The sequence below is a fragment of the Carcharhinus amblyrhynchos genome, chromosome 9, assembly GCF_965287045.1.
Source record: "Carcharhinus amblyrhynchos chromosome 9, sCarAmb.v2.hapA, whole genome shotgun sequence".
In the NCBI taxonomy this organism is placed as follows: Eukaryota; Metazoa; Chordata; class Chondrichthyes; order Carcharhiniformes; family Carcharhinidae; genus Carcharhinus; species Carcharhinus amblyrhynchos.
In genome coordinates this window covers 102,231,394-102,246,762 of record NC_137332.1, presented here as the reverse complement: position 1 = coordinate 102,246,762, position 15,369 = coordinate 102,231,394, and the positions used below count along the sequence as shown (strand labels likewise).

Below are 15,369 nucleotides of genomic sequence, written 5' to 3'. Positions count from 1 at the left end.
CTAAAGGGACGATCCTCTGAAACAGAGAAAAGGAGGAATTTCTTCAGCCAGACAGGGGTGAATCTGTGGAACTCTTTGCCACAAAAGGTTGTGAAGGCCAGGTCATTGAGTGTCTTTAAGACAGAGATAGATAGGTTCTTGATTAATAAGAGGATCAGGGAACCCCTGTAACTGGGGTTACAGGAAAAAGGCAGGAGAATGGGGGTGAGAAAAAATAACAGCCATGATTGAATGGTGGAGCAGAATTGATGGGTTGAGTGGCCTAATTCTGCTCCTATGTCATATGGGTTTTATGGTCTAACTGAAATATAAAGCTGCCTTTTCCGTTGTTCTATCAAATCTGCTTGTTCAAGTTGTTCATGTGCAAATTCCACCTGCTTCAATGTGTCGCAGGGCTTCATCTTTCCGTTCCGCTTTCAGATTAAGCCACTGCTCGCTTTTGTCCAGGTATTTCACAGCAAACACGGTCGGGGACATGTACATCGATGTTTGTTCGGCGCAGCCCCTCGGCTGTCGAATGAGTTTGTCAATTCCTTCCGGAGTCAGGGCGTTTTCGACAGTTTCTCCCATCACCTCGCCTGAGAGAGAAAAAAAAATGTATTGCAGAAAGGGAAATAAATCGCTTTCGTGCCTTTGAACTGAAACGGCCGCATGACCACCCTGGTACCTTTCCAAGAATGGCACCATTCAGAACCAACAGGGCACTTGATTGGTACCAGTCAAACATTTCCAGAGAGGGGCCACGGTGCACGGAGGGGGACGGGCTTGAGGGGGACATCCTCGTGAACTTGCTCCTGGGCCTTGCTAAGCTTACCATCAACATCCAGCGAATGGGCAACCGAGAGAGGGGGTTTTATCAGACCTGACTGTGTGCCCCACTATGGCAGCTACATTCATGGTCGGGTGTCCCTGGAGAGGGAGAATGTCGTGCCCATGGTGCTGTTGAGGCTGCCCATGCCCATTGGGCACCGCAGGCTCTGGAGAGCCTAATCCACCCCTTTTATCATATTTTGCTTTGATATTTTAAAGTTTCCTTGAAGCTTTTTTTGTTTCAGTCAGTTCTTTCCCCCCTCCCCCTTTCAGGAGCTTCCCCTTTTACTTAGTCTCTTAGCTTGTTTGATTTAGTTTATTGGATTTGCCAAAATGATCGATTTGTAAAAGGAACTGCAGCCAATTCTGCATTGCCAGTACTATCCTGCAAAGGTCGGAGAGGTTGGGTTTGCTATACTTTACAAGAGTAAGAGGCAATTTGATGGAAACCTTTAATATCCTGATGAGTTTTGATGCAATGGACGTAGTGATGTTTCCCTTGTCGGAGAACTTGGGATAACTCTTCGAAAAAAGAGGTCCTTCTTTTAAGCCAGAGATGAGGTGAATCTATTCTTTTTGCAAGTCTCTGTAACTCTCTTCCAGCAAAGGCAGTGGAAGCAGGGTCTATTTCAAACATTTTTAAGTCAGAACTTGATAGATACTTGATCAGGGAGGGCGTGAAAGGTTATCAGGGTTAGGCAGGAATGTGGGTTTGAGGTTACAACTAGACCTTATAGAATGGTGGAGTAGGTTTGAAGGGCCAACTGGCCTACTCCTACTCCTAACTCATATGTTCGTAACCTGACCACCAGGAAGGAGAAGGGCTGCAGGCCCTTGTGAATTCTGAAACACCCCCACAACAAAGACACTGGGGAAACACAGTGTTCAGTATTTCTTTCTTCTTAATGAGAAATCTTGGCCGGAATTTTACCGGACAACCTGCCATGGGAATTGGAGTGGGCGAGGGTCGGACAATGAGAAGATCCATTGACCTGGAGTGGGATTTTACTATTTCAGGACGAACAAAGCCATAAAATCCCATCCCTTGTGTCTATAAGCAACAGAAACAAAATGTAGAGTCAAAAGAGATACAACTTCATATTAATTTGATTCATACAGCCGCGCTACAAGTTCCTCACGGTCACTTTTAGAACAGACTTCTGTTCTAAAAGCAAAAACCTGTAAGTTCCTCCCCCATGGTTTGACTGGAAATACATTGCCATCCTTTTACAGTCGCTGGATCAATGTCCTGGAATTCCATCCGGACCACCACTGTGGCTGTCCCTTCCTACACCACAGAAACTACAGGCATTTGAGAAGGCAGCCTTCCACCACCACTTTCTCAAGGGTAATTCAGAATGGGCAATAAATATCAGCTTTCCAAGAAGTACTCACAACCTGTGAAAGATTAATATATTAGATAGTAGATAAATGTTGGAAAACAGCACCGATTGTGCACTCGAAGAACTGGAACCACAACTGTTCAGATACATAGATAGGAAAGATTTAGAGGGATATGGGCCAAATGCAGACAAATGGGGTTAGCTTAGATGGGGTTTTTGGTCAGCATGGGCCGAGGGCCATAGATTCTTTGACTCTATGGACTGGAAGTTAAAAAGAGTAAGAAAGAGCCTATACTTAGGCAAAGGGTAGTGATAGACCCAAAGATTGGAATAAATTCCTAATCCAGTGTAGGATGACTGAAACTATAAAAGAAAAAATAAACTACGAGGCCAAACTAGTGAGGAATGTGAAAACTAACAAGAAGAACAGAATCTTAGAGGTCAGCGACAATTGAATGGTCACTCTTTATTCTTTCATTGAACACGGGAGTCGCTGGTTGGGCCAGCATTTATTACCCATCTCTAGTTGCCTGAGGGCAGTTGAGAGTCAACCACATTGCTGTGGCTCTGTAGTCCCATGCAGGCCAGCTCAGGTAAGGGCAGCAGATTTCCTTCCCTAAAGAGACAAGAGTGAACCAGATGGGGTTTTCCGACAATCAACATCATCAGTAGGTTCTTAATTCCAGATTTTTTTTATTGAATTCAAATTCCACCACCTACCATGGCGGGATTCGAACCCGGGTCCCTAGATGTTAGCTGAGTTTCTGGATTAACAGTCTAGCGGTAACACCACTTGGCCATCGCCTCTCCCACTGCTCGGAAGATCCCGGCTACATCAAGCCCAGGGAACATCTGCTGCAACATTGAGCCGGGCGACAGGATTTTCTGGTCCTTTCCCGCCCAAATTCCTCTGCTGCAATGGGCAGGATTGGGAAATATGTCTTTATTTCAGCCCACCAGAAGATTCTGTGATTTATTTTGCCCAGAGTGAAAAATAAAACAGAAAGATTGCTAATTTTGAGACGTCAACTGGCAGTCAGATGTTCTAAATGTGAATTTGCAGTGATATCTTCCAGAAAGTAAGACTAGAACAAGAAACTAAAGTTTAAAGAATCAGAAGTCACAGAGAAGCAAATCACACTGATCTCAGGTTCCTTCAGAAGGAAAGTATGCGTTACCTCTTGCTCGAACGTAAAGGAAGGAGTCGGTGTCTGGAACCATGTTAGTAGGTATTTCTTCAATAATCTGATAGGAGCTCTTCCCTAATAACAATAATAATAAAAATAATTTTCATAAGAGCAATTGAATGAGGATGGTAAAGGAATTCAGCTATATACACATGGTGGTGGCACACTCGTTAGCATTACTGCCTCACAGTGCCAGAGACCTGGATTCAATTCTGGGTTCAGTGACTGTCTTTGTGGAGTTTGCACATTCTCCCCATATCTGCATGGGTTTCCCCTGGGTGCTCTGGTTTCTTCCCACACTGCAAAGATGTGTAGGATAGGTGGATCAGCTGTTCTAAATTGCCACTTACCGTGCAAAGTGGTGTTGGTTCAGTGGTTTAGTCATGGTAAATGTCCGGGGGGCTGTGGGGAAAGGGTGGAGGGGTGAGCCTGGGTGGGAATCACTTTTGGAGAGTCAGTGCTGACTTGATGGGCTGGATGGCCTCTTTCTGCATGGCAGGGGTTCTATGGCTGATGTTTTTGTCGAACCCTACAGTGCAGAAAGAGGCCCTTCGGCCCATCGAGTCTACACTGAACACAATCCCACCCAGGCCCTATCCCCATATCCCTACACATTATACCCACTAATCCCTCTAATCTACGCATCCCTGGACACTAAGGGGCAATTTCTTAGCATGGCTAATCAACCAAACCTGCACATCTTTATTTCTAGGTGTTATCCATGGGATGTGTGCATTACTTGGTAAGCCCCCTCTAAATTACTCACCATCCTGGCTTTGAAATATATCACCATTCTTTCACTATCACAGGGTCAAAATCCTAGAACTCTCTCCTTAACAGTACTGGGGATATACCTACACCACAGAGTCTGGAGATATTCAAGAAAGAAGCTCACCACCACCTTCTCAAGGGCAATTGCTGATGGGCAATAGATGTTGTGCCTAGCCAGTGACCCACATCTTGTAAATGAATTAAGAAAAAATAATTTTGCCCTATGGATTCCTCTCAAACTGAATGGCTTGCTAGGCTGATGGCATTTAAGAGTCAGCAGCATTGTTGTGAATCTGGAGGTACATTCAGGGTAAACCACTGAGGAGAGATATACAAAAGGGTCCAGAGGAGCAATTTTTTCACTCAGAAGGTGGCGAGTGTCTGGAATGAGCTGCCAGAGGTAACAGTAGAGGCTGGTCCAATTTTGCCTTTTAAAAAGTATTTAGACAGTTACAGGGCAAGATGGGTATTGAGGGATATGGACCAAATGTGGGCAATTGGGACTACCTTAGTAATAAAAATTGGATGGCACAGACAAGTTGGGCCAAAGGGCTTGTTTCCATGCTGTAAACCTCTATGACCAGCCAGGTAAGGATGAGATTTCAAAACTTAAAGGCCACACATGAATCAGATAGGTTATATTTTTGACAACGCATGGTCTCTTTTATTGGTTAATTTTGAATTCCAGGTTGATTAATTGTATTTGAATCCCACCAACTGCTATGCTGGGGTTTGAACCCTTGTTCCAAGAACATCTGCCTGGGCCTCTGGATTACCATTCTGCAAACAATCACACTGCTTTAATGGTGATGAGCTCAAAACTGGGGATGACTCACCCTCGCAGCCTGCAACACCTAGTGCTGCATTTTACCTGGGTCAAGCAGCCAATTAGATGGGAGGGTTTTGGTTAAGGACAGTTTCCCACCCCAAGAGCTACCGGTCAATTGAGGCAGTGATGGTGGTGGGGAGCAGCAGCTCAGCAGCGCCCTGGAGAACACTGGCCACTGTAGGAACTGCGCCTGGAGGAAGCTGCTGCCAGGGGATAAGTGGTGCCAGAGTGTCAAGTGAGGGCAGGTAGCACCATTTCTGAGAGGTTGGTCATTGCTGCTCAGTGGTGCGGGAGCGTGGCATCATGGCAGGAAGATGACAAGACTTCATGAAGTCCCTGTCCTCATTGCTTAGCTCCCTGTCCTCAGAAGACAAGTAAAATTTCTTTTGATGCGTTTAGATTAAAATGTGATCAGAATCTCAACAGTGCAGAAGGAGGCCATTCGGCCCATCAAACTTGCACTGACAACAATCCCGCTCAGGCCCTATCCCCATAACCCCATGTATTTACCTTAGCTAGTCCCACTAACACTAAGGGGTGATTTATCATGACCAGTCCTCCTAACCTGCACATCTTTGGACTGTGGGAGGAAACCAGAGAAGTCGGAGGAAACCAACGCAGACATGGGGAAGAATGTGCAGACTCCACGCAGTTACTCAAGGCCAGAATTGAACTCGGGTCCCTTGCGCTGTGAGGCTAACCACTGTAAGGAGCAACTGAAATTAACAGCTGAACATGTCTCTTACTAGCAAGATACATTGCTACCAAACTGTGGTGTGAAGTTAAATTCCAAGCACACGCTATACTCACCACGTGGATTAATGGCAATACTTCTTTCTTCTGTCTTTAAGACACCTTCTCCCTATGTGAGCAAGTGAACACGCACAAATAAGCGGTGCAGAGATGCTGGTGCCATGTAGAGTAACACCAGTTGCTCAGTCTTCACCACAACAAATAATCCAACCTTGTTAGAGGCCAGTGCCACTGTACCCATCGCCCCCTTGCCAGCTGACCTACACAGCCTTCTGGTCTAGCAATGATAACATTCTCATAGTTCTGGTCAATACCCTCAATGGCATAGTCACGATGTGGAGATGCCGGCGTTGGACTGGGGTGGGCGCAGTAAGTCGTCTCACAACATAAGGTTAAAGTCCAACAGGTTTATTTGATAGTACAAGCTTTTGGTGAGACTCACCTGATGAAGTGGCAGCACTCCAAAAGCTTGTGCCACCAAATAATTGGACTTTAACCTGGTGTTGTGAAACGTATTACTCAATGGCATAGCTACTAAGTTTATTCACCCCTGTGCTTCCATAACCACGCACCATCAGGTAAACATCTCCAATTAAAGTCTCTTGCACATCTCAGATTTTAATTACTCTACCATTAGAGGGGAGTCCATTCAACAGCATGGTGGCACAGTGGTTAGCACTGCTGCCTCACAGTACCAAGGATCCCAGTTTGATTCCTGGCTTGGGTCACTGTCTGTGAGAAGTCCACACGTTCTCCCCACGTCTGTGTGGGTTTCCTCTGGGTGCTGCAGTTTTCTCCCACAGTCTGAAAGACATGCGGGTTAGGTGGATTGGCCATGTTAAATTTTCCCTCCGTGTACACAAACACTGGAGCTGGAGTGTGGCAACTAGGGGATTTTCACAGTAACTTCATTGCAGTGTTAATGTAAGCCTACTTGTGACTCTCATAAATAAACTTAAAAATTTTAGAGGCCACCAAACCCTGGAAGTAAACCTCTCTGATCCCCTACCTCTTCCTTGCAGATGTTAACTAAAAACCTATATTGTTGACAAAGAATATAGGCCAGAATTGTACCACACTGCTGGCCATGGGAATCAGAGCAGGCGCAGGGGCAAACAATAAAGTAAAATTTATTTATTAGTCACAACTAAGGCTTACATTAACACTGCAATGAAGTTAGTGTGAAATTTCCCCAGTCGCCACACTCTGGTGTCTGTTTAGGTCAACGCATCTAACCAGCACGTCCTTCAGATTATGAGAGGAAGCTGGATGATCCGGAGGAAACCCACGCAGATATGAGGAGAACGTGCAGACTTCACACAGACAGTAACCCAAGCCGGGAATTGAACCCGGGTCCCTGGCTCTGTGAGGCAGCAGTGCTACCATAATGGGATTTTAAGATTTTGGGACCAGCAAGGTATTAAAATCCTGCCCATTGTCACCTGATCTGATATATCCATCCATGTCTCAGTGTCAAATGCAATTTGTTCACCTTCCTGTGAAGGGCTCTGGGATACCTTGCTATGTCAAAAGGTACTACATAATATCTTTATTTTTGCTTATTTATTTCACAAGTGTTGCTTAGATTAATCTGTAATCTATTATTACTGCACGTCAGTTATTAATCAGTTATACAGTGCATCTAATATACAAACAGCAGTATTGAGATGTCAAGTATCAAGTATATTCATACTTTTTGATAAGAATTGCAAAATTAAACACCTTAATTTTGCTTTCACTTTGAAATGCATTGAAAAATATCATTCACCCATCATTAACAAAACATCTTTATCCAATGAAGATTTCACTGCTTTTATAATCTGAAATTCAAGAGGGTGAAACATAGAAACATAGAAACTAGAAGCAGGAGTAGGTCACTTGGCCCTTCGAGCCTGCTCCACCGTTCATTTTGAACATAGTTGACCACTGAATTCAATATCCTGATCCCTCCTTCCCCCCATATCCCTTATGCCCCAAGAGCTATATCTAATTTTGTCTTGAAATCAGACATTTTGGCCTCAACTACATTCTGTGGTAGTGAATTCCGCACATTCACTACCCTCTGCGTGAAAAAAATGTTTCCTTATCTCAGTTCTAAATGGTTTACCCCTTATCCTCAAACTACGATCCCTAGTTCTGGACTACTCTGTCTAACCCTGTTAGAATTTTACAAGTGTCTATGAGATCCCCTCTCATTCTTCTAAATTCCATTAAATATAATCCTAACTGACATAGTCTCTCCCCGAATGACAGTCCTGCTATCCTAGGAATCAGCCTGCCAAACCTTCACTGTACTCCCTCGATAGCAAGGACATCCTTCCTCAGTTAAGGACACCAAAAGTGCACACAATACTCCAGGCGTGGCCTCACCAATGCCCTGTACAATTGCAACAAAACATTGTTATCCCTATTTTCAAATCTTCTTGCTAAGAAGGCCAACATATAATTTGCCTTCTTTACAGCCCGCTGTACCTGCATGCTCACTTTCAGCATTGTTACCTAAAGCCACGTGGTGTCCGGCAGAAATATAAAGAGAAAATGCTGAATAAACTCAGCAGGTCTGGCAGCGCCTGAGGAGGGCGAATTGTTTTGGGTTGGGATGACTCTCCCTTAGAGCGGAAGAGAGGGAGAAATTTATAAAAATAAAATACTGCAGGTGCTGGAAACCTGAACTAAAACCTGAAAATTCTGGAGAGAGAGAAATATTCCAGTCTGTATGTGTTTTCTATAGAAATCAGCAGACTCTTCTGTAGATGAATCATTTGGCTCCAAACATTAACTTTATGTCTCTCTCCCACAGATGCTGCCAAACCTGTTGAGTTTATCAATATCTGTTCATATTCAAGAGAGGAATGTGATGGATTTTAGACTGTTTAAGGTGGGGTGGGACAGGTGGGGCAAAATAGAACTTCAGGAAAACATCTGAGCCGAGGGAAGAGTAGACAATGCCACCTGGATTCTATCGATCCTTCTGGTTGTGGGATCTCCCAGTCTCACCGCTGGCAATCTTGCCTCCCTGCCCCTCACCACCACCTTACCCACCTCCCCATCATTTCCTTGCCTTGATATGGCACAGTGGCACAATGGTTAGCACTGCTGCTTCATGGCGCCAGGGATCTGGGTTCAATTCCAGCCTCGGGTCGCTGTCTGTGTGGAGTTTGCATAGTCTTCCCGTGTCTGCATGGGTTTCCTTCGGGTGCTCTTGGAGCAAACTCTCCAAGGATTTGCGGGTTAGGTTGATTGGCCAATCTAAATTGACATTTGCGTCAGCGGAACTAGCAGGGTAAGTATGTGGGGTTATGGGAATAGGGCCATGGTGCGTTTGTTAGTCAGTGCAGACTAGGGATAGGCCGAATGGCCTTGTTCTGCATTGTCAGGGTTCTGTGACTCTGCAATTGATCTCTGGTGGAGTCGTTGGCAAACAGTGCAAAACGGTGCTGATGGTGGTGGAACTGGAAGATCAAAGATGAGCTGCTGGTTAAAGACGAGCTGCCTTCGCAGCCGGAAAACATGTGGAAAAAGGCAGAAAGTGGAATTCCATTGAAGGGAAGTGTAAATGGCAGCATTAAGGACTGGCAATTTGCCGATGATCTAACCAAAATGCAATGACGATGAGTCCGGGGTCCCAATGGATTCTTTAGATGGATGACTGCACAGGTGCGCAGGGATTTTTGGAAAGTTGGGATGAGCACAGGGAGGGGTTGGTCTTTGATATCTTGAGAACACCCTCTGCATTGGCTCAAAACATGTTCCGAAACCAAGTCAGCAAATATTGGAAATTCTCCACACTTCAGCCAGCACCTTGACGCAGAACCAATGTTAGCATTTCAGCTCGAAGACTTTGCATCAGAATTTCCCTTCAGACCCACCAACGCCTCTACTTTCTCAGAAGACTAAGGAAATTTGGCATGTCAGCTACAAGTCTCACCAACTTTTACAGATGCAGCATAGAAAGTATTCTTTCTGCTGTATCACAGCTTGGTATGGCTCCTGCTCTGCCTAAGACCACAAGGAAATGCATAAGGTCATGAACATAGCCCAATCTATAATGCAAACCAGCGTCCCGTCCATTGACTCTGCCTACACTTCCCGCTGCTTCAGCAAAGCAGCCAGCATAATTAAGGACCCCATGAACCTCTGACATTCTTTCTTCCACCTTTTTCCTTTGGGAAAAAGATACAAAAATCTGAGGTCACGTACCAACCGACTCAAGAACAGCTTCTTCCCTGCTGCTGTCAGATTTTTGAATGGACCTACCTTGCATTAAGTTGATCTTCTCCTGCACCCCAGCTATGACTGTAACAGTACATCATGCACAGTCTAATTTCCTTCTTTATGAATGTATATTTTGTCTGTATAGTGCGCAAGAAACAATTCTTTTCACTGTATGTTAATACATGTGACAATAGGAAATCAAATCAAATCAAAACCCCTTTGTTTTATTTCATTTTTGTTAACTGTTGTCTACCTTTTATTTCTTTATTGTCTTTCTTTATTTTTCTTTCCCCCATCCCACTCTTTCCTCCTATTTTATTCCTTTACCTTTTCTCCCCCTTTGCTTCCTCTTTCCCCTTTTTTCTCAATTTTACCTCTCTCCCACCCATCCCCCCACATCTTCATCTGTCACAGTTTACCCTCTGATTTCAGCTTCTTTGCCGTTTGGCCATTCACACCTTCTATTCTCTCTATGGACTGCCATTAGCAGCCTTTCCCCTTCTTTCTGTGACTCACCTATTGTATAAATATCTCCCACTTTCTGTGCCTTTTAGCTTTGACAAAGGGTCATCTGAACTTGAAACATCAGCTTTTTTCTCTCCTCACAGATGGCACCAGACCTGCTAAGATTTTCCCGCATTTTCTCTTTTGGTTGCATCACAACTGTTTCCCTTTTATTTCAGATTTTCAGCATCATGATGCCTCTGGAAAGGAATGTGGGGGGCAGTAGAAGAGGAGAAAGTAGAGGAAATACTTTCCTTTTTCATTCACTCATGGGATTTGGCTTCACTGGCTAAGCCAGCAGCCATTGCCCATTCATAATTGCCCTCGTGAGGGTTGTGCTGAGTCACCTTCTTGAGCCGTTGCAGTCAATGGGTGTAGGTACACCCACAGTGCTGTTAGGGAGAGTGTTCCAGGATTTTGCCTCAGCGACAATGAAAGAATTGCAATAAATTTCCAAGTCCAGATAGCAAAGTCAGGGCGGCACAGTGGAAGTGGTTAGCACTGCTGCCGCACAGTGCCAGGGACCCCTGTTTGTTTCCTGGCTTGGGTCATTGTCTGTGTGGAGTTTTCACATTCTCCCCATGTCTGTGTGGGTTTCCTCCCACAGTCCAAGGATGTGCGGTTTAGGTGGATTGGCTATGCTACTTTGCCCCTTAGTGTCAGGGGGACTAGCTGGGGTAAATGCATGGGGTTATGGAGATAGGGCCTGGGTGGGATTGTGGTTGGTGAAGACTCAATGGGCTGAATGGCCTCCTTCTGCTTTGCAGGATTTTATGATTCTATGAGCAACTTGGTGGGGAACTTTCAGTGACGGTGTTCGCATGTACCTACAGGTCTTGTGCTTCCACATTGCAATGGTCACCACTTATAAAGGTGTCTTTTACGATCCCCAAATAACTCACAGCCAATGGCATACCTTTGGAATTGCACCCCATTGATGTTATGTAGGACAAGATTTCAGCTATTTTGAGGACACTGGAGATAGTTAACCATTTGGCATTTTTTCATTAGCATATCAGCAGAACTGCATATTCTGCACCCTCTCTTTTCCTTCTCTCTATGTACTTTATGTTTTGTTTGTACAGTGCGCAAGAGTCAATATTTTTCATTGTATCCCAATACATGCAACAATAACAAATTAAGAGCATAACAAGGACAAAGGATGGGGATGAAGTTGGGAGAGCACCTTCGGAAACTCATTCTGGGGTGCAGACTCGGTGCGAAAACCTGCAGCTACACCATAAGAAAGGAGGGGCAAAAGGGCGTGCAAAATACAATTCAAACTAACACATGTTGCCAGAGAGTGTGACCAACATAGAATAGAAAATTCACAAGCAGTCATGGTGCCTCTTCTAGAGAATTCAGAATGAGAAATAAGTACATGCCAGAGGGAGGAAATTAGTAGTCTAAGGAAATTTGGCATGTCCACCATGACTCTCATCAGTTTTTACAGATGCACCATAGAAAGCATTCTTTCTGGATGTATCACAGCTTAGCATGGCTCCTGCTCTGCCCAAGACCACAAGAAACTACAAAGGGTTGTTAACGTAGCCCAATCCATCACACAAACTACCCTCCCATCCGTTAATTCTGTCTGCACTTCCTGCTGCCTTGGAAAAGCAGCCAGCATAATTAAGGACCCTACACGTCCCAGACATTGTCTCTTCCATCTTCTTCCATCAGCAAATAGATACAAAAATCTGAGGTCACGTACCAATTGACTCAAGAACAGCTTTTTCCCTGCTGTCATCTGACTTTTGAATGGTCCTTCCTTATTGTAAGTTGATTTTTCTCTGAGACTGTAACATATGCATCCTCTCCTTTCCTTCTCCCCTACGTACTCTATGAACAGTATGCTTAATGGCATGTAACAAACAATACTTTTCACTGTATCCCAATACATGTGGCAATAATAAATCAACTTAAATCAAAAATCAGATTAATTCATATCATTGACTCACCACTACTTTGAGATTTTTTGAAATGGCGTCACTTATCATCCCGTCTTCATGGTAGGCAACCACGGCGATTGGAATGGTGCCAATGGCGAGTGGGACAATCGAGAAGTATATGGGATAGGCTGCGTTTGCCTTGACCACCACAGTTCTTGTGTTCTTGCTGCCTGTGGCAGGACTGCAAAGCGAGTCTACAGGCTTCATGTATACCCTCATCTAGTTGTATATATTGGAAAGAAAATGTATTACAAAGATGGAAGGTTGGTGAAACAAAATCATATCATGCATTTTGGAAATAGAACATAGAACAATGCCATAGGAACAGGCCCGTCAGTCCTCAATGTTGTGCTGAACATGGAGCCAAATTATACTAATCCCTTCTGACTGCCCTTGGTCTATATTCCTCTATTCTTTGCATATTCATATGTTTATCTAAAAGTCCCTTAAATGTCCCTATTGTATCTATCTGCACCACCACTCCTGTCAGGGCTTTCCAGGCGGCTACCACTGTAAAACTTGCCCCTCAACTTCTTTGAACCCCCCCCCACCTCACCTTAAATGAGTGCCTCCTAGTATTAGTCATTTCAATACCGGGGAAAAGATTCTATAAACCCTATTTATGCCTCTCAGAATTTTATAGATTTCTATCAGGTCTCCCCTCAGCCTCTGCCACTCCAGACAAAACAACCCTAATTTGTCCAGCCGCTCCTTATAGTTCACACTCTCTAATCCAGGCAGCATCCTGGTAAACCTCTTCTACACCTTCTCCACATCCTTCACATTCTCCCTGTAATGTGGCAACCAGAATTGAATGCAATTCTGAGTGCGGCCTAACCAATGTTTTATAAAGCTTCAACATGACATCCTGTCTCTTGTACTCCATGCCCCAACCAATAAAGGCAAACATGCCATTTGCCTCTTTACCATCCCATCTACATGTGTGACCAAAGGACAGTATATATACATATATATGACAGAATTAACATTGGTGCAAAAGGATTAGAGCCAACTCTCTCTGAGTCAGCTGTGATTGGGATTCTCCAAACTGAGCATTCCCAGGTCCCGTCCCATCTCCTCTCCCTGACGAACCCCCCGCCCCACAACCCACATTTCCTTCTCACCACAGTTTCTAGCTTAAGCAACGCCACAATTTTATAATTATCCTTCTTCTTTTCAAAATCTCTGCATGTTCTCACTCTTCCCTATCTACGTCTCTCCCCTTTTGCCTCACCATCCCCTTGATACACACATTATTTTTTCTGTGCAGCTTCAATTTTAACCACTCCATCTATAGTCGCCTCAGCCACCTAGGTTCCAAGACTTGGAATCCCTTCCCTAAACCTCCATGCCTCTCCTAACACAATTTATTTCTTTAAGGAGCTTTTTAAAGTTTATTTATTGTCAGAAGTAGGCTTACGTTCACACTGCAATGAAGTTACGGTAAAAATCCTCTAGTTGCCACACTCCAGCGCCTGCTTGGGTACACTGAGGGAGAATTTCCCATGGCTAATTCACCTCACCTGTATGTCTTTCAGACCAAAGGAGGAAACCAGGGCACCCAGAGGAAACCCTCGCAGACACGAGGAGAACATGCAAACTCCCACACAGACAGTGACCCAAGCCAGGAATTGAACCCAGCTCCCTGACACTGTGAGGTGGCAGTGCTAACCACTGTGCCACCGTGCCGCCCTTCTTCCTGAACCCAACATTTTGGACTGATCATTTGGCCATCTATCCTGATATCTGCTTATTTTGGGTCAGTGCCATTATCCGCTTTGTAATACTTGTGCGTAGTGTCTTGTGACCTTTTATTAAGTTCAAGTTCCTCAAATAAGTAGAAATTGTTGTTCATTATAAAATCTACTTGAGTTGCACATGTTTGCTATTACCAATGGATTGGCTGTTAATTTATAAGTAGTTCCTTAATTTTGCCTTGTGGATTTTTTCAGTGAGTTAGTGGTTCACTCCTGTCTATTTTGTGGTTGATAACAAGCAAATAGGGGGTGGCACGATGGCATAGTGGTTAGCACTGCTACCTCAGTGCCAGAGACGCAGGATTGATTCCAGCCTCGGGTCACTGTCTGTGCGGAGTCTGCATTTCCCCTCAAGTCTGCATGGGTTTCCTTCGGGTGCTCCGGTTTCCTCCCACACTCCAAAGATGTGTGGGTTAGGTGCATCCGCAGTGCTAAAAACATGCTTGGTCATGCTAAATCCTCCCTCAATGCACCCGAACAGGTGCCGGAATGTGGCGACTAGGGATTTTCATGATAACTTCATTGCAGTGTTTAACGTAAGCTTACTTTTAACGCTAATACATTAACTTTAAACTAAATGTCCAGCCATATTTCTTACATATTTCTGTGGTGAAAGGCATATGTTGGATTCCCAAAAGTTACGTGCTTTATCTGTTAACATGAAGGATTTTTTTTCTGATTTTGGTCAGGTTGGCCTTTGTTGGCCATTCCCAACTGCCCCTGAACTGGATGGCTATCATAGGATCCATAGAATCCCTACAGTGCAGAAGGAGACCATTTGGCCCCTTAAGTTTGCACTGACAATGATCCCACACAGGCCCTATCTCTGTAACCCTATGTATTTACCCTGCTAATCCCCAGACAGCAGGATCAATTTAGCATGGCTAATCAACGTAATCCACACATCTTTGGACTGTGGGAAGAAACTGGAACACGTGGAGGAAATCTCTTTTGACAAGGCAGAACGTGCAAACTCAACACAGGCATTCACCCAAGGTTGAAATTGAACCTGGGTCTCTGGCACTCTGAGGCAGCAGTGCCAACCACTTGCCACTTATAGAGTTATGATCAAAAGTGCTAGACGTCTTTGGACTCCAATCCCAGTGATATTACCAGCGCCCCACTTTCGCCCCTCAATAATGGCTTTTGTTTGGGGGTTTGCCATGGTGATGGAACACAATTGTCTCTCCCACCCAATACATCTTTATTATCTGACTATCGCTCTAAAGCTGACAACCACTTTCTGTT

General features: G+C 44.5%; 1 protein-coding gene across 1 annotated transcript in view; it reads right to left on the bottom strand.

Annotated features, from left to right (window-relative positions):
* The window catches only part of LOC145348668 (complement C4-B-like), a 126,501-nt gene that overhangs the window by 53,188 nt on the left and 57,944 nt on the right, over positions 1 to 15,369 (bottom strand). The window contains exons 21-24 of the mRNA XM_080196832.1: positions 12,374 to 12,583; positions 5,751 to 5,802; positions 3,332 to 3,415; positions 375 to 578 (exon numbers count right to left, since the gene is read on the bottom strand). Of these exons, the coding sequence (XP_080052958.1) occupies positions 375 to 578; positions 3,332 to 3,415; positions 5,751 to 5,802; positions 12,374 to 12,583 (550 nt within the window). The remainder of the gene's footprint in view (positions 1 to 374; positions 579 to 3,331; positions 3,416 to 5,750; positions 5,803 to 12,373; positions 12,584 to 15,369) is intronic.